At 18.8% G+C, this 17,892-nt stretch overlaps 11 protein-coding genes and 1 non-coding gene across 12 annotated transcripts in view; 6 read left to right on the forward strand and 6 right to left on the reverse strand.

Annotated features, from left to right (window-relative positions):
* Nucleotides 1–618: 618 nt before the first annotated feature.
* Nucleotides 619–2,243, forward strand: DDB_G0267618 (hypothetical protein; the record flags this gene model as incomplete). Its single annotated transcript, XM_642078.1, is given in 4 exon segments — nucleotides 619–901; nucleotides 921–1,494; nucleotides 1,534–1,742; nucleotides 1,984–2,243. 4 exon segments carry the CDS (start codon nucleotides 619–621, stop codon nucleotides 2,241–2,243), a joined length of 1,326 nt encoding a protein of 441 aa, XP_647170.1.
* A 105-nt stretch (nucleotides 2,244–2,348) lies between these two features.
* Nucleotides 2,349–3,677, reverse strand: DDB_G0267620 (hypothetical protein; the record flags this gene model as incomplete). Its single annotated transcript, XM_642079.1, has 1 exon — nucleotides 2,349–3,677. The coding sequence occupies one exon, from the start codon at nucleotides 3,675–3,677 to the stop codon at nucleotides 2,349–2,351; it is 1,329 nt and encodes a 442-aa protein (XP_647171.1).
* Nucleotides 3,678–4,559: 882 nt separating this feature from the next.
* Nucleotides 4,560–4,930, reverse strand: srp9 (signal recognition particle 9 kDa subunit; the record flags this gene model as incomplete). Its single annotated transcript, XM_642080.1, has 2 exons — nucleotides 4,560–4,718; nucleotides 4,862–4,930. 2 exons carry the CDS (start codon nucleotides 4,928–4,930, stop codon nucleotides 4,560–4,562), a joined length of 228 nt encoding a protein of 75 aa, XP_647172.1.
* A 529-nt stretch (nucleotides 4,931–5,459) lies between these two features.
* Nucleotides 5,460–7,113, forward strand: DDB_G0267624 (hypothetical protein; the record flags this gene model as incomplete). The annotated part of the gene is made up of 2 exons (XM_642081.1): nucleotides 5,460–5,678; nucleotides 5,818–7,113. The coding sequence occupies 2 exons, from the start codon at nucleotides 5,460–5,462 to the stop codon at nucleotides 7,111–7,113; spliced, it is 1,515 nt and encodes a 504-aa protein (XP_647173.1).
* A 283-nt stretch (nucleotides 7,114–7,396) lies between these two features.
* Nucleotides 7,397–7,552, reverse strand: DDB_G0267626 (hypothetical protein; the record flags this gene model as incomplete). The annotated part of the gene is made up of 1 exon (XM_642082.1): nucleotides 7,397–7,552. The coding sequence occupies one exon, from the start codon at nucleotides 7,550–7,552 to the stop codon at nucleotides 7,397–7,399; it is 156 nt and encodes a 51-aa protein (XP_647174.1).
* Nucleotides 7,553–8,179: 627 nt separating this feature from the next.
* On the reverse strand, nucleotides 8,180–8,302 carry DDB_G0267628 (hypothetical protein; the record flags this gene model as incomplete). The annotated part of the gene is made up of 1 exon (XM_642083.1): nucleotides 8,180–8,302. The coding sequence occupies one exon, from the start codon at nucleotides 8,300–8,302 to the stop codon at nucleotides 8,180–8,182; it is 123 nt and encodes a 40-aa protein (XP_647175.1).
* A 1,534-nt stretch (nucleotides 8,303–9,836) lies between these two features.
* kil1 (hypothetical protein) lies at nucleotides 9,837–11,252 on the forward strand (the record flags this gene model as incomplete). The annotated part of the gene is made up of 1 exon (XM_642084.1): nucleotides 9,837–11,252. One exon carries the CDS (start codon nucleotides 9,837–9,839, stop codon nucleotides 11,250–11,252), a length of 1,416 nt encoding a protein of 471 aa, XP_647176.1.
* Nucleotides 11,253–11,414: 162 nt separating this feature from the next.
* On the reverse strand, nucleotides 11,415–12,644 carry DDB_G0267632 (hypothetical protein; the record flags this gene model as incomplete). The annotated part of the gene is made up of 1 exon (XM_642085.1): nucleotides 11,415–12,644. The coding sequence occupies one exon, from the start codon at nucleotides 12,642–12,644 to the stop codon at nucleotides 11,415–11,417; it is 1,230 nt and encodes a 409-aa protein (XP_647177.1).
* A 939-nt stretch (nucleotides 12,645–13,583) lies between these two features.
* DDB_G0268296 (hypothetical protein) lies at nucleotides 13,584–13,775 on the forward strand (the record flags this gene model as incomplete). The annotated part of the gene is made up of 1 exon (XM_642086.1): nucleotides 13,584–13,775. The coding sequence occupies one exon, from the start codon at nucleotides 13,584–13,586 to the stop codon at nucleotides 13,773–13,775; it is 192 nt and encodes a 63-aa protein (XP_647178.1).
* Nucleotides 13,776–13,807: 32 nt separating this feature from the next.
* On the reverse strand, nucleotides 13,808–14,203 carry DDB_G0268298 (hypothetical protein; the record flags this gene model as incomplete). Its single annotated transcript, XM_642087.1, has 1 exon — nucleotides 13,808–14,203. The coding sequence occupies one exon, from the start codon at nucleotides 14,201–14,203 to the stop codon at nucleotides 13,808–13,810; it is 396 nt and encodes a 131-aa protein (XP_647179.1).
* Nucleotides 14,204–14,863: 660 nt separating this feature from the next.
* On the forward strand, nucleotides 14,864–14,934 carry tRNA-Lys-UUU-2. Its single transcript has one exon. It is a non-coding gene; the product is annotated as a tRNA-Lys (tRNA).
* A 280-nt stretch (nucleotides 14,935–15,214) lies between these two features.
* The window catches only part of DDB_G0267634 (hypothetical protein), a gene marked incomplete at both ends in the record, with an annotated part of 2,901 nt that continues 223 nt past the window's right edge, over nucleotides 15,215–17,892 (forward strand). The window contains one exon of the mRNA XM_642088.1: nucleotides 15,215–17,892. This exon is cut by the window's right edge and continues 223 nt beyond it. Coding sequence (XP_647180.1) covers nucleotides 15,215–17,892 — 2,678 coding nt within the window.

The following is a 17,892-nucleotide window of genomic DNA, read 5'->3' on the forward strand; positions in this document are numbered from 1 at the left end:
AAAAAAAAAAAAAAAAAAAAAAACTTTCAACAACAATTTTCAAAAGAATGAGGTAATTAAATAAAAATTATTATTTTATATTAATTAAATATACATTTTTTATATTAATTTTTTTTTATTATTTTTTTTTTTATTTTTTTTTTTTCAGTATCAAAATGAGAATTTAAAATTTTAAATCGAGGAAATTCCAAATGAATTTGTAATTCAAAACCTCAAAAAATAAATAATAATAACAATAATAATAATAAAATATTACCAAATTATGTTTCTATACAAATAATTAAACCAATATTATATTCGTATTTATTATTAAATAATAAAAATAATAATAATTGTAATGAAAATAATAATAAATATTATGAAGTTAAAAATTATTCTAATAATATCAATGAAATTATTAAATTATCATAAGTATCAAAAGATTGGTTTAAAATTATATCAAATTTAATTAGTGATAATATTATTAATAATAATAGATTAGAATATTGGTTTAATAAATCTTAATATTAATAATAATAATTATAATAATTTTAATAATAATAATTATAATAATATTGAATTTAATTCAATTTCATATACATCAATAAAGATTTTATGGAAGGTGAAGTTCAATTTAAAATGGAGATTAATTATGATTTTTCAATTATTAAAATTTCAAATGAAATCAGTAAAGAATATTTTAATCAACAAGTATTATGTTTATATGATTTAGATTGTAAAATTTTAGAAAACCTTGGTGAATTAGAAAAACAAGGTAAATTAAAATATAGAAAGATTTTAATTAAATATTATTTAATTTTATTTGATGATGATGATGAATATTTCGTACCAGTATTTTTTAAAGGTATTCAGGAAGGATGGTTTAAAAAGGATGGTTTATTAGATTTAACTTCATCATCCGGTAATTGTATAATTTGAAGTTTGTTCTAGTAATTTCTTTGATGCCGATTATGTAAATCCACCATCAAATATAATGCAATATTATTTTAATAGAACAACACCCTATATACCAAAACATTATTTTACAAATTTCTATTGTGGCGCACTAGAATATATTTATCAAAATCAATATAAAAAATCGTACGATTTAAATTTAGATATTCTAGCGGAAACAATTTTTTCAAAAAATATTAAATATAGATCAATTATTAATAAAAGAAATCCACAATTAAATAATACACATACAAATTCATTTATTCTATTTAGTATTTGTAATGAAAATAATAAACAAATTGAATCAATTAAAATTTATAGATATTTCGTTGAACCATTTAGTTTGGTTTCAATTAAAAAATTTGAAAAATTACATACATTAGTTATACCAACTCAATTTCATCATTTAATTGGATTATCATTAGATAAAGATGATGCATGTTGTATTGGTGTTAAAAAATTTACATCAATTTTCATAAATGGTGTTACTGATTATTTTCAATCAATGATAAAATCATTAAATTCAAGTAAATCATTAAGAAATTTAACAAATAAAAATTGGTGTGAAAATTAAATTTGTATTTTTGAAAAGTATTGTAGCGATTTAAATTATGGTGATGATAAATTTCAATCATTTTTAAATGATATTAAACCATTTTCAAATGGTAATAAATCATTTTTATCATCAACATCATCAACATCAGGTATAGAATATTTTAAAATTAAAAATTTTGGTATTTTAATTTCAAATGATACATTCTCAGAATTGAATAATAAATCAATTAAAACTTTAGTATTAGATGATGATTGTATTTTTACATTTTCAAAACCATATCAATTTCAATTTTATAGAAATCATCATTATAATATAATTCAATATTTATTTGAAAATATTTTCAATAAAGAATTATCAATAATTAAATATTTTAAATTCTCATTAGCTCATACATATTGTTTAAAACCAATATTTCAATCAATTTTAAATAATATTGAAACAATTCAATTATATTCAATAACAATAAAAACAATTGAAAAATGAATCAATTTTAGATGAAATTATTAATCTTTCAAATAAAATTCAACAACAACAACAACAACAACAACAACAATCAAAAAATTTAATTGAATTTAAAATATATGTTAGAATGTATCAATGTAGATATGATTTTAAAAAAAATGAAAAAATTAAACAATATCAATCATTATTAAATTATAAAATATATAATAATGGTAAAAGTAATTGTCAATTTGCAATTTCAATTAAAAATCATTTAGATAGAGATTTACTTTTAAAATCTATTTATGATTAAAAATAAATAAAAAATAAAAATAAAAATAAATAAAAAATAAAATAAAAAATAAAATAAAATAAATAAATAAAAAAATATGAGTTTTTTAAAGAATTTCATTTTTATTTAAAAGAAAAAGAAAAAAAAACAAATTAATAATAATATAATAAAAGTATAATTATTTGTATTTAATTTAGAATTTGAATTATTTTTATCAGAATTTTCATTATCTTGATTATTTTTTGGTTTTAATTCATTATTTGATGAATTATTTGAAGTATTATTATTATTACTATCATTATTTTCATCAGCACTACTATTATTATCTTGACTAATTTCATCATTACTTATATCTTTTGGTTTAATTGGTTTTAAAGTTAAATCATCAGTATCATTATATGTACCATTTCTAGATTCTAAATTATAATTTAAAAAATAATTATTTTCTAAACTTGTTGAATTTGTAATTATACATTTTAGGGAATCTGGTAATTTACAACCACCAAATTCAAAACGAAGACAACGAGAATAGAAACAAACTGCATGTTGTTGACAATTTTTCATAACACAACTATTGGCATTGGTTTCATGAATACCATTGATATCATTAACTACTGAGCATTGACTACCTTTTAAACATTGTTGTAGGTTTGTATAAAGTTTTGAACAAGTTGCATCAATATTAAATTTAGAATTACATGTAGAATTGGAAGATTTACCTGAACATTCACATTCTTGCCAAAACGTGTCACAATCTTTATTGGATTTACATGTTTGTTTACCATTAACCATCTCGGCACAACTTGACACTAGGCCACTTGTGGTGGGGCAGTATAGCCCACCCTCCATATCACACTCGCCAAATTGCGTAGCGTAGCAAGATTGGCCAATGGATTTCGAGAATAATGGAACACACTTACCTTGTAAATAATTTGATCTGCCATCTTCCATACCGCAAATAGCGTCTTGTGTACATTGGTCAACTTTGAATAAACAGTCTGCACCCATTGGTAATCTTTGTACACACTGATTGAATTTGTTACAATAACTATTGGAATCACAATCTTCATTCATTGAACAGTTGTTGAGTTTCTTTAATTTACAAATTCCTTTAGTGCATAATAAACTACCTAAACATTCAGAACTTGATAAACATCTTTCACCAAGTCCATATAATTTCGATGGTTTACAAACTCTATATTGACCTTGATTAATACATTTAAATCCTAATGAACATTCTTTATTACTATTACATCTACCATCTTCTAATTTACCTTCAACACATAATCCACTATTACCACAATAAAATCCTGGTGAACATTCTTTTTGACTTTTACCACATTTTGCACCTTTAATACCACATTTATAATCATTTGAACAAATTTCTCCTCCAAATGATATTTTAATTTTAAAAATTGTTAAAATTATTAAAATTAATAATAATTTTAATTTCATTTTTTTTTTTTTTTTTTTAATTTTTTATTTATTTATTATTATTTATTATTATTGTTTATTGTTTATTGTTTATTGTTTATTATTTTTTATTAAAAAAATATAAAAAAATTTTATTTATACATTTTTTTTTTTTTTTTTTTTTTTTTTTTTTTTTTTTAAATTGAATGAAAATATAAAACAAATAATATTAAAATTATATTAAATAAAAAATTATCAATTTTTATATAAATCATCATTTTCAAAAATTATTTTTATAAAAAAAATTTAAACAAATAAAAAAATAAATAAATAAAAAATCTAAAAGATATATAAAATTGTGATTGGAATAGGGAAAATAAAATGAAAATGAAAAAAATAAAAAAAAAAAAAAAATTGTTTAGATAGAGAAAAAAAAAAAAAAAAAATGAATAAAAAGAGAAAGAGGAGGTCATTGCAAATTATTGTGATAATTTTACAATTTATGAAAATTCAAAAATATTTCTTCAATTTTCATTTTTTAATTTTGGTAATATGTGTGTGTGTGTGTGTATGTGGTGTGGGATTTTCATAATTTATTTTTTTTATATCTTTTTTTTATTTTTTTCTTTTCTTTTTTCTTTTCTTTTTTTTTTTTTTTTTTTTTTTTTTAAAAAAAAAAACCCCCATTGATTTTTAACCCATACATATAAATAAATAAATAAAATCTCATTTTTAAAAAATGAAGAATAATAAAAAAATAAAAAATAAAAATTATTTTTAAAAATAGTATAAAAGAAATAATATATTTTTGATTGGTTTTACATTATTATTATCGGGGTTCTTTTGTTTTTTTTTTTTTATTATTATTTTTTTTTTTTATTATTATTCTTATTTATATTTATATTTATATTGTTTTTTATATATTTATTGTTCTGTAGTAAGTCTAAAAAATAAAGAATTAATTTGATCTATCCTTTTGAAATCATTTTCTTTATCTGTTTGAAATTTAAGGTTCACTGTATCATTGGTAACTTTTAAAACAACTTTTCCTTCTACATGTCTAAATTTAAATGAAAATCTGGTCTATATGTAATTAAATATAATATAAAATAATTTTATAGGTTTGTTTATAAAATTAATAAACCAAAGTTTAACCAATACAATATATTTAAGTAAATTATATTTATTTATAATTATATATTATTTTAATATAATTAAATAAATACCCTTTTTGGATCAGTTCTATATAATTGCTCTGATTTATCATAAAATTCATCCCAATCTTCAATATACATTTTATTTACAAATTATATATTTATTTTTATAAATATTTAAGTTGAAATTTTGTGAAAAACAATAAAAATAAAATAAAATAAAAAAAAAAATAAAATTGAAAAAAAAAAAAATAAAAAAAAAAAAAAGTGAAAAAAAAAAAAAAGGTTAGGATAAGGGAGTTTGTCTTTTTTTCTTTTTTTTTTTTTTTTTTTTTTTTTTTATTCTATTTTCCCTTTAAATATTTTATTATAAATTGAACTATTTTTTTTTTTTTAATCATTCAAAATAATTACAATAATAAATTTTACCATTAAAATTTTATTTCCATAAAAACTAATAAAAATATTGTAATAATAAATAAAATAAAATAAAATAAAATAGAATAAAATAAAATAAAATAAAATAAAATAAAATAAAATAAAATAAAATAAAATAAAATAACCTTTTTGTATTTTTAATAATAAAAAAAAAAAAAAAACCATAAACATGTATTAAAAAAAAAAAAAAAAAAAAATAATAATAATTAAATAATATTTTTTAAAAAATAAAATGAAATTAAATAATATTTTATTATTTTTATCATTTGTATTAATTACTATTAATCAAATTTCAATAACTCAAGCTGTCCAATGTGTTGATTATAATAATCCAAATTATTATAGATTTATTAATCCATTAATGAATAATAGAGCATACTGTTATATTAAACCAACGAATGCTTCTGAAATTAGTGATGCAATTTTATATGCACAAAGTATTAATAGAGGTGTAAGTTTTTATTTTTTTTTTTTTTATAAAATCTTTTTATTATTTTTTTAAAATTTAAATTCAATTAATTAATTAATTAATTTTTTTTTTTTTTTTTTTTTTTTTTTTTTTTTTTTAAAAAAAATTAATTTAATTTTAGGTATCAATTAGATCAGGTGGTCATTCAGCAACACAATTTTCAATGTTAAATAAAACTGTTAATATTGATTTAAGTTCATTAAAAGGTATTGAAATTGATGTTGAAGCTCAAACTGTTGTTGTACAAGCTGGTGTACAAGTTATTGAATTATATAATGCCACAACTAAATTATTATTGGCAACAACTGCTGGTAGTTGTCCAACTGTTGGTATGGGTGTTGTATTAGGTGGTGGATCAAATTACTTTGGTGGTAAATATGGTTATATGGCTGATAACATATTAGAATTCACCGTTGTACTTGAAGATGGTTCAATTGTTAAAGCCAATCCAAAGAATAAATATAGTGATCTCTATTGGGCATTGGCTGGTTCTGGTGGTGGTGGTTTTGGTGTTGTTGTAGATTACAAAATTAAAGTTTACCCAATTCCGCAATATTTTTACAAGAATACCATTCGTTTCGATATTGTCAATTTAGATAAAGCTCTCGCCTTATTGGATTCTTATGTACGTTCTGCCACTGAACAAACTCGTGAAAATATCTATGTCAATATGTACTCTCAATTAACTTTGAAATCCGCAAATATGACTCCATCCGCTAGTATTACATTCTTTTACAATGGTCCACTTGAAGAGGGTGATTTCGAATTCAGAAAATTGTTAGCCGATTTCCTTTGTCCACCATCAAATCCAACCTGTACACCATTGGGTAGAGTCACCACCATGGATATCCAAACTTTAAAGAAAACATTCTGGGAAGTCATTAGCTCAATGAGTTATGATAATAATCCATTAAGACAATTCACCAAAGGTAGATTCGTTAAGAAATTATCTAAAAACGATGTACCAAATGCTATCAACGATTTCTATAAATATGCCGTCACCAATATCATCAATTCAACCTCTTTAATTAAACCAGAAACATTGTTAAATATTAATCAAGCTATTTTCTATCATGGTGGTAAACAAAATCAAGATAGAACTGGTTCAATCGATTCTCCATTCAATTCTTTCCTTCACAGAGGTGATGAAGCTATGTGGTCATACACTATTGTCGCTCAATATAATAACACTGAAAATGATCCATTATTCTCTGGTCTTAGAAAACTTGTAAACTCTAAACTCTCTTCAATTGGTGATAAATTAAATAATAACTATCCAGATGATGAATTTGAAGATTGGCAAACCGGACTCTATGTCACCAAATCAAATTATAAAAAACTTCAAGAAATTAAAGGAAAATATGATCCAAATAATTATTTTAATTATCCACAATCAATTGAATTACCAAAGAAATAAATAAATTTAATAATTAAATTAAACAATTAAAATAATACTTTTATTAAATAATAATTAATTTTTTTTTTTTTCTAAACACTTTTTCCATTTTTTTTTTTTTATATTTTTTTTATATTTTTTTTTATTTTATTTTAATTTTTTTCTAAAGATAAAATTTTAACATTTTAAATAAGAGTTGAATCAAAACAGCAAGAAGAGGTGTATTCAGAGGTCAATTTTGGTTTTATATATACATGTTTAAACTTTATTTTATTGTTTTAAAGTTGTGGTGTTGAGTATTGTACTATTTGTATTTTGTATGAGAAGAAAGTCTATGTTTTTTGATGAGTGCACGAGTTAATTTTGTTAAATCTTTTAATTTTTTACATAGTTCTGCTGTTTTTAAATTTGCTAGTTTATCTTTATCATTGCCACTCTCTAAATTTTGTATATTTTTCATTCCAATAAATGTATTATGTATAATACTATCTTGACCAATTTTAATAAACAAAGAACAGAAATATTTTGAATGAAAAAAAAATAAAAAAAAATAAAAAAAAGGTGGAGTTACAACTTTTACCCAAAATAAATAAAAAAATAAAAAAGAAAAAAGATCAGATTTTTCTAGTGATCATTTTTTTTTTTTTTTTGGAAAAATAAATAAATAAAAAAAATAATAAAAATAAAACAAAATTAGAAAATTTTATAAAAAAACAGTTATTTGTTTTTAAAACACAAACAAATATTTTTTATTTTTTTATTTTTTTAAAAAATAATGTCGTTAAATTATTAATAAAAAAAAAAAAAAAAAGATTCCTGCACAACACATCATATGAAAATAAAAGCGAATCCACCAATTCTCCTTGAAATTTTGAAGGGTAATAATGATCAAATGCTCCATCAAATACTCTATAAATTTTGATCAAAATTACCACCAACTGCAGGTGAACATTTACAACTTAAAATATCATTAGTATCACAAAGTGTATCTTTGACAAAGTGTAAAAATATCTTTTAAATCATTTGAGTTAAAAGGTGGTGGCAATTATCAGAATCTCCCTCTGTGATATCAATTGGATTGAAAGTACTATTGTCTTTGAGAGATTTTCTCTTCAATGGTACCAACTGTTGTAAAGGTAAGATAAATTGTTGATACAACAATTTTTAGTTGACCTTCTGTCCAAACACAAGAGACACATAGATTGAACATCATGTGCTGGATTTCAATCTACATCGAATAAAACCAAATGATTACCACCACCACCACCACCAATAAGATTCGTCAAACCAACACCTCACCTGCTTTTGATATAAGAAGAAATACAAACTCTGGTTAAGAGTTGGATCATTATAAATTTTAACAAATTGTTGACGTTTAGCATACTTGGTGTTGAACCATCCAATTGAAAGTATTCATAACCACGAGTTTTATATACTTGAGTAAATAATTTGAAATGACAATTACAGTTTAGTCACCAGACTTTGAGTTTTCCAATATTTGCAAGTACAAATGATAACTTACTGGAATATTGTGGTTGCGATTGGTGAAAGTACAAAAACAGGTAGAACCAATATAATTTTATTTATACCATCACCCTTTCTTTAAAGTTCTTGACCCGAATTAACAAACCTACATGGTGCAACGATTACAACTTTTTCTTTGCAGTTGTGATTCACCTTTTGTACTTTTGAGAGTGTTGAGAGATTTGATTTCTTTCAATCTTTGTTAGGAGCTAATGTTATATAATGAGTGGAAGGGTATACAACTCCAACTCCATATGGTGTGTGGTTTTACTGATACCTTATAGTTTACTACCACTACTATTGGTTGGGGGTGGATTCTTGAAAATCTCGGGAATAATTTCAATTTACTCTAACCATTTTGATGAGAAGTGGATTAACATTATATGATGTAGTTGTTTGAATAAATTATTGAACTTGGTTGGTTCTTCAATATATCTTGTTATATGACTCATTTTTAATTTATTTTAAAAATTATTATTTATTATTATTTTTTTTTTTTTTTTTTTTTTTTTTTTTTACAACAACAGTTTATATTTAAGTTTGTTATACAAAAAATTAAAAAAATAAAAAAATAAAAGATTATTTTATTATTTATTTTTTGGAATGGAAAAGAAATTAAAAAAAAAAACCCCCTTTTTTTTTCCAAAAGTGGAAAAAGGTTGAACAACACTAAAAATAAAAACCAAAAATAAAATAACAAAAAAAATAAAAATAAAACGAATATAGAGTTTAATTTACTAAATTTATCTAATTCTAAATTCTAAATTTTTATCAAACCAGTACAACTCAATTTCAATAAAATTGTTATTTTTTTTTTTTTTTTTTTTTTTTTTTTTTTATATATAACATATCTTAACTCCCATATACTGTTTCCGTATCTTGTTGACAATTTAATTGAATCTCTTAAAAAATGAAAAATAAAAAAATAAAAATAAAATTAAAAATAAAAAAAAAAAATAAAAAAAATATCTTGTTGGATTTTTTCAACTGACAAAAAAATAATTTTCGTTTGCTCTTTCAAAATTCTTTTTTTTTTTTTAATTAATTTTTTTTTTTTTTTTTTTTTTTTTTTTTTTTTTATTTTTGTTCAACAATCGTAAAAAAAATTTAATTGTATCTTTTTATTCATTTTATCCATTAAAAATAAAAAAATAAAAAAAAAAATAAATTCACTTTTATTTTTTTATTTTTTTTATTTTTAAAAAAAAAGAAAAAGAAAAATGTCAACAACATCAATGATATTAACTAAAAAAAATATAATAATATTATCAATTATAATTATAACAATAATTGCATATCAATTTTATATAACATCACCACAATCATTCCCATCATCAAATACAATCACAAATACAATAAATACATCTGGTAAAGGATTAGATTATACAGAATTATTAAATTTACAAAAAGATTTAAAAGCGCAACAAACTGAAATTAGAAAACAATTAGAACAATTAAAATATTCAATTAATGATATAAATCAAAATCAAAATGAAAATCAAAATCAAATTAACAATGAATATAATAATAATAAATTAAATGATGAACAAGAAAATAATAATAATAATAATTATAATAATAATAATAATAATAATAATAATGAATTAATAAATTATAAAGAAAGAATTAAAAAGAAATCAAAAGAACAACCAAATACATGTATACCAGTTGAAGGTAAATTATTATGTTTACCAAATTTTATAGTTATTGGTACAATGAAGAGTGGTACAACATTTTTAGATTATTATTTACAAAAGCATCCACAAATCGCTCATCATAGTAAGAAAGAGATTTGGTATTTCAATAGTTATTATGCAAATGGTATTGAATGGTATGCAAAACATTTTGAACAATATACAAGTTTAGAGAATCAGAAATTAATTGGTGAAGCAACACCATTCTATATTAATAATCCAAATACTGCACCACGTTTATTTACAACCCTAAAGAATGCCAAATTGATTCTACTATTGAGAGACCCAGTGGAACGTTCCTTATCACAATACCATTTCTCAATTCAATGGTTAAAAAGAAACAAGTCACCACCATTGGAATACTCTTTTGAGCATTTAATCCATGAAGAAGCTGACGTAATTGAAACTTGTATACGTGGTCATGAGAGATATAAAGAAGCATTTAAACAAAGAAAAGAAATTGAAAAGAATGGCGGTGGTGGTTTACTAAATGATAATACTAGTGGTGAAGAATTCAATTTGGTTGATCCTTTTTACACTTTACATTCTGAAAAGAATTGGACATTCTATAAAGATTGTATTAGATGTGATAAATGTTTCCAAATTGGTTCAATTCTTCATACAAGTGGTCATCCAACTTTTGGTATGTTAGCAAAATCACTCTATTTTGAGCAATTGGATTATTGGTTAAACTTTTTCCCATTGGAACAAATTCATATCATTAGATATGAAGATATCTCTTCACAACCTGAATCAGTTTTAAGTGAATTAGAAGATTTCTTAGATATTAATCATATTGATTATGGTGAATTTAAACCAAGAAATGTTGTACAACATGATCCAATGAATCAAGAAATTAAATCATATTTAATTAATTATTTTAAACAAAGTAATGAAAAACTTTATAATTTATTAAATAGAGATTTTAAATGGCAAAATTAAAAAAATTAAAAAAAAAAAAATTAAATAAAAAAAAAAAAAAAATTAAAATTTATAATTAATACATTTTTTAAAGGTAGAATTTAAATTTCTATTTTTAATACATTTTTTTTATTTTTTTTTATTTATATTAATAATACATTTTTATTTTTTTTTTTTTTATTTTTATTTAAATTTTTTTAAATTTAAAATTAAATTATTTGAAATTGATTTTAAAATTGTTAAATTTAAATTTTTGTTAAAATTATTTAAATTATTTGAAAATGTTGAAAATCTTTGAAATAAAATATTATTTAAATTTTTATTTTTAATAATATTTAAATTATTTAAAAAATTATTATTATTAATATTATTATTATTAAAATTATTATTATTATTATTATTAAAATTTATATCTTTAATTGATTCTTTAAAAACTCTTTTTGTATATTCATCATTATTTGTTAATTCATTTTTTTTTAAAATTTTTTGATTTAAAAATTCTGGTCTACTATTATTTGATTTTAAATTATAATTAAAAAAATTTTGAGTAACTTTATTAAATTGTAAAACATCTTCCAATTGTAAAGAGTGACCTGAATTTTCACAAATATAAATTAAATTTGGTTGAATAATATCATAGGTTTTAATAACTCTTTTACAATCAATGAATTTATCATGTGTACCGAAAAACATTACAATTGGAAATGGTCTATTTAAAACTTTTTCTTTAATTTTATTATAAGGTTTAATTTTATATTTTATCATTGCAAACATTGTTGAAATTATTATTGAGGGGGAGATTGTTTTTCTCTCATTATACATTTTCGAGAGTAATGGTAGTATGAATTCCCTGTTATTTCCATACTGTTTAATTCTAGATGGTGAATTTAAAAATGATTGGGAATATAATAAATCAATTAAATAATTTGATGGGTCGACTTTATTCTTTTTTGCAATGTAGTCTATGAGGTATAATTGTTGAGCACCTTTTTGAAATAGGAATCCGTAGTTTATATTGGGTGGGAATGATACTAAATTGAGGGTTTTTATAATTGATGGTGCCATTAGGGATAGCTCATATGCGATACTTGATCCCATGGATACACCAACTATATTAACTTTTTCCCATTTTAAATGCTCAATTAATTCATTGGCATCTGATGCAAAATCATTTATACTACTTACACCATTAAATTCAGATTCACCAACACCAACATGATCATAAATACAAATTGAATATTTATTTGGATTATTTTCTAAAAAATATTTTATTGTTGATAACCAATATTTACCACCTAATAATAATCCCATTATAAATAAACATTTCTCTTCACCATCTCCAAAAACTTTATAATTCATTTTAAATGGTTGATTTCTATTTTTAACATTTATAAAAATATTTGAATTTTCCATTATTAAAATTTTTTTAATTATTGTTATTTTATTATTAATATTTAATTAAAAATCTTTGATTAAATTTTTTTTTTTTAAATTTTTTTTTTTTTTTTTTTTTTTTTTTTTTTTTTTTTTTTGTTTAAAAAAATAAAATAAAAAAAAAAAAAAAAAAAAAAAAAGTCAAAGATTTAATAATTTAATTAAAATTTTTTTTTTTTTTTTTTTTTTTATTTTTGTAAACCATGTTATATTAATACCTAGTAAAATTTATAAAAAAAAAAAAAAAAACACTACCCCATTTTTTATGTTTTTTATCTGTTGATTAACCTTATTTATTTATTTTTTTAATGATTTTATTAGGGGGGTAAGGGTATATGTTTTGATTTAATTTTAAAATAATAATTTTTTTTTTTTTTTATTAAAAATATAAAAAAAAACCACACTCATTTTAATTCCAAGTTTAAAAATAATTTTCAAAAAATGGAAATTGTTAAAAGATAGATTTTTTAAAAATCATAATTTCAATATATAATTTTTTTAATCTTTTATTTTTACTACTATTTATTTTATTGTATTAATGTAGGGTTAATTAAACATTTTATACAATAAATTTTTTTTTATTTTTTTACCCTTTTTTTTTTTTTTTTTTTTTTTTTTATTTTAATTTTTTTTCTTAAATAAATTATTAGAAAATTGTTTTTTTTTTTTTATTTTTTTATTTTTTTATTTTTGATATTTAAATTTACATTATTATTAGATTATTTTTTTTTTAATTATTATTATTTTTATTTTAGTAATTTTATTTAATTTTATTTTTTTAAAAACAAAATTTAAATGATAAAGAAGCATTTAAAAATCAAATTTTTTTTTTTTATTTAAATTATTTTAATGATTAATTTAAAATTATCAATTTAAATTAATAATAATTAAATATTTTATTTTATTTAAAATAAAACAATGAAAATATATTTTTGGAAATTAAAATTTTTTTTTTATTTTTTTTTATTTTTTTTATTTATTCATGAGTTTGAACTGAATGATAACCATCATGATGGTGAAGATGATGATGATGATGACCATTACAACAAAGTAAAGCTAAATAACTCAAGATTAAAAATGCAGTACCTAGACAAGTGCAAACCATATTAGAAATATTAATTAAAAATAATATTGAGTGAACATTATTTAAATTTGTAATATCGGATAAAATTGTAGCAAAAGCAACCAACACTTGAAATTAAAACTAATAACATTGAAAGTTTTGAATGACGGAATAATTTTTCACTTAATTCACTTTCATGATGTTTATGATAAATTGCGAAAGCAATTTGAGCAACAAAGTAAATTATTGGGAGTACACCTATAACTATTAATAAAAATACAACAAAATGTGATGTATTTGTTAAAGCTGATACATTATTATTACCGGTAACATTACCACAATTTCCATTTAATTTAATAAATGAATAAGAGCAACTTTCAATTAAAACTGAATCTGTATTATTAATTGTATCTTGTCTAAAAATGGAAACATGATAAATAATAATGATGTGTTGTATCTGAAACATTATAATCATTAATTAAATAATGTCCAAATGATTTATCAGCAGTTACTAAATTTATTATAAAAAAAATTTGAAATGTTAAATAATTTTTTTTTTTATATTTTTATATATTTTTTTTTTTTTAAAAAATTAAAAACTTACACCCATAAAATGCTGGAACAGTTGCAGCAATAAAACAAATCATTAAACATATTAAATAATATGTTTAATACAATGGCCCATTTTCCTTAAAAAATTAAATTTATCAACTTTTTTAAAAAAGTTACTTTTTTTTGAGTGTAGTTAAAAGATTTTTTTGAGCATGAAAAGAAAAAAAAAAAAAAAAAAAAAAAATAGGCTATCTATTTATATATTTTTTTTTTTTTTTTTTTATTATTTTTATTTATTTTTTTTTTTTTTTTTATTTTCTTAAACCGGTTTTTATTCACCCAAAATTATTTTTAATGACCTTATATTTTTTTTATTTTTTTTAGAAATAAATTTGAGTTTCCACATTTAAAATTGTCTGTTAAAAGAAGTAGAGAATTAGGAAAATTAAAATGACAATAAACAAAAACTATTGACCTTATTTTTTCATTCTTTTGAATTTTTTTTTTCTATTTCCTACTAAACCAGAATTAAAATGCTTAACCTAAAAAACCTATTTTGTTAAAAAAAATAATTTTTATCCAAAGCCCAGATAGCTCAGTCGGTAAAGCGCAAGGCTTTTAACCTTGTGGTCGGGGGTTCGAGCCCCCCTTCTAAAGAAAAAAAAAATTTCCAAAGTCAAAGAGGAGTTAAAACATTTCCAAAGTCAAAGAGGCTTCTAATGATATATTTCTATTGGGAAATGTAAAAAAACTACTTTGACAATTTGTTTAAAAAATTTTTTCAAATTTGAAAAATAAAAATAAAAACTGAAATCGGTTAAATTTTAAAGATTTTTTTTATTAACTGAAAAAAGTAAATTTTTTTTTTTTTTTTTTCTAAACAATTTTTTCTGAAAACTTTTTTTTTTTTTTTTTTTTTCTTTTATTCTACAAAATGGACAACACAAGTAATAATAATAATAATAATAATAATAATAATAATAATAATAATAATAATAATAATAATAATAATAATAATAATAATAATAATAATAATAATAATAATAATAATAATAATAATAATAATAATAATAATAATAATAATAATAATAATAATAATAATAATAATAATAATAATAATAATATTAATAATATTAATAAAAATGAAGAATTATTTTGGAAAGTTATTAAGAATAAATTTCTTTTCACTTTAATATTTTTACATATTGAAACAACAGAATGGAATATTTACAATGACCATAGAGAATTTAACACTGGAATAAATAGAAAAAAATTTAAAAATATAAAATCATTCCAATGGATGGTCTCAAAAAAACAATTTCAATTATTAAAATATAAAATTAAAATTGGTGAACAAATCAATATTGACAAAAATGGAATAATTGAATTATTTAAAATAAATAATAATAATAATAATAATAATAATAATAATAATAATAATAATAATAATAATAATAATGATTTAAATAATAATAATTTAAATAATTTAAATAATAATAAAATTTTAAAAGAATTATTATCAATAATAATATTTAAAATTGAAAATAAAGAAATTAATAATTTTGATTTATTGAAAATTGCAATTGAATTAAATAATATTGAATCAATTGATATATTAATTAATGAACCATTTTCATTAGAAATTACAAAATCAATTTTAGAATTTTCAATTTTAAATTCAAATCCAATTATAATTAATAAATTATTAAAAAAAAATAAAGAAATAATAATTAATCAAGAATTTATAGAAAAATTAATAACATTAATTTATAATAATAATAATTTAAATAGTAAACAAAAAGATGAAAATATTAAATTTATTTTAAATAATTTTAAAGTTTCATCATTTAATAATAATAATAATGATTTTAATATCATTGAAACAATATTATCAATTGAAATAACTGAAAAATTAATAGATTTAAATTTTTTTAATAAAAAATCAATTAATTTTGAAAATTTTGAAAATAAATTTGGAAAGATTAAAAAATATTCAATAATTGAATTTAATAATAAAATTAATCAATTAATTAATAATAATAATAATAATAATAATAATAACAATAATAACAATAATAATAATAATAATAATAATAATAATAATAATAATAATAATAATAATAATAATAATAATAATAATAATAATAATAATAATAATAATAATAATAATAATAATAATAATAATAATAATAATAATAATAATAATAATAATAATAATATAAAAGAATTATATAATTTATTTTCAAAAGTTTCAAAAGAATTTTATGAAATTTATTATTCATTAAATTATTTAAATGATCCAATTTTAGATTTTAAAATTATTTTAAAATATATATTTTCATCATTAGATATTGAAATTTTTAAATTATTTTTAAATAATTTAAAAATTAAAAATGAAAATGAAATTAAAGAAATAAAATTAATTAGTCAAAAAATTAAATTCAAATATATGGCATCAATAGTTCAACTACCAATTAATCATCAATCATTTTTAAATTTTATTAATCTTTATACATCAAATGAATCAATAATTCAAAATAATCATTTTGATGAAACAATTTTAAAATTTATTTATATGACATCAAAATCAAACCATCAATATAAAGAATCAATAAATAATATATCATCAAAATGTTTTAATAAATTTTCATTTAAATTACCAAATCATTTTAATCAATATCTATCAAATATTTCATTTTATAATCCAATATTTATTGAAAATTTTGAAAATGATTTAAATTTATTAAAAAGAATTGAATATTGTAATAATGGTAAATTTCAATTAAATGCATTAGATTTTTTAAAACAATCATTTGAAACAAAAGAATTTTTAATAAATTACTTTTATTCAAATCAATATAAAGATTTTAATGAATCATCATTTAAATTATTAATTTTAATAATTTCTGAAGATCAAAATTATTTTAAAAATATTAAATTAAATTTTAATAAATTTTTTAATCAATCTTCTTTATTATTAATAAATTCAATTTCAATTTTCAATTCAAAAATTATTGAATTAATGTTTAAACAAAATTTTAATCCAATAATTTCAAATACAAATTCATTTATGGATCAATTTGAATTAACATTTAATCAATATCATGATAAAATCAATTCAATCAATTGTAAATTCTCTTTTAAATCAAATAAAATAATTTATAAATCATATTCAAATACTGATGAAAATCAAATTATAAAATGTATTGAATTATTTATTGAACAATTTAAAATTCATTTCAATCACCCAAATACTTTATCAATTATAATTAATTTATTATTTAAAATTTTAATTAAAATTAAAAATGTATCAATAGAAAAACTTTTAAATATTTATAAATTAATTAAAGAAACAATTTCGAAGAATTTTCAACAACATTCATTATATCATTCACTAAATTATCTTAGAATTAAATCACCAAAATTTTTAAAATATATTTTAGATAAACCATTTTTAACACCATTATCATTACCAATACCAAATACAATGATTTATTATTATAATATTATTCAAAGTAAAGAAATTCAAAATTCAATTAATCCAAATTTATTTACATTTGAATTTATTTTTATTAATTCAAATTTTGATGAAATCTTAGAGAAATTAATGTT

This window comes from Dictyostelium discoideum (genome assembly GCF_000004695.1).
Source record: "Dictyostelium discoideum AX4 chromosome 1 chromosome, whole genome shotgun sequence".
Taxonomy (NCBI): Eukaryota; Evosea; class Eumycetozoa; order Dictyosteliales; family Dictyosteliaceae; genus Dictyostelium; species Dictyostelium discoideum.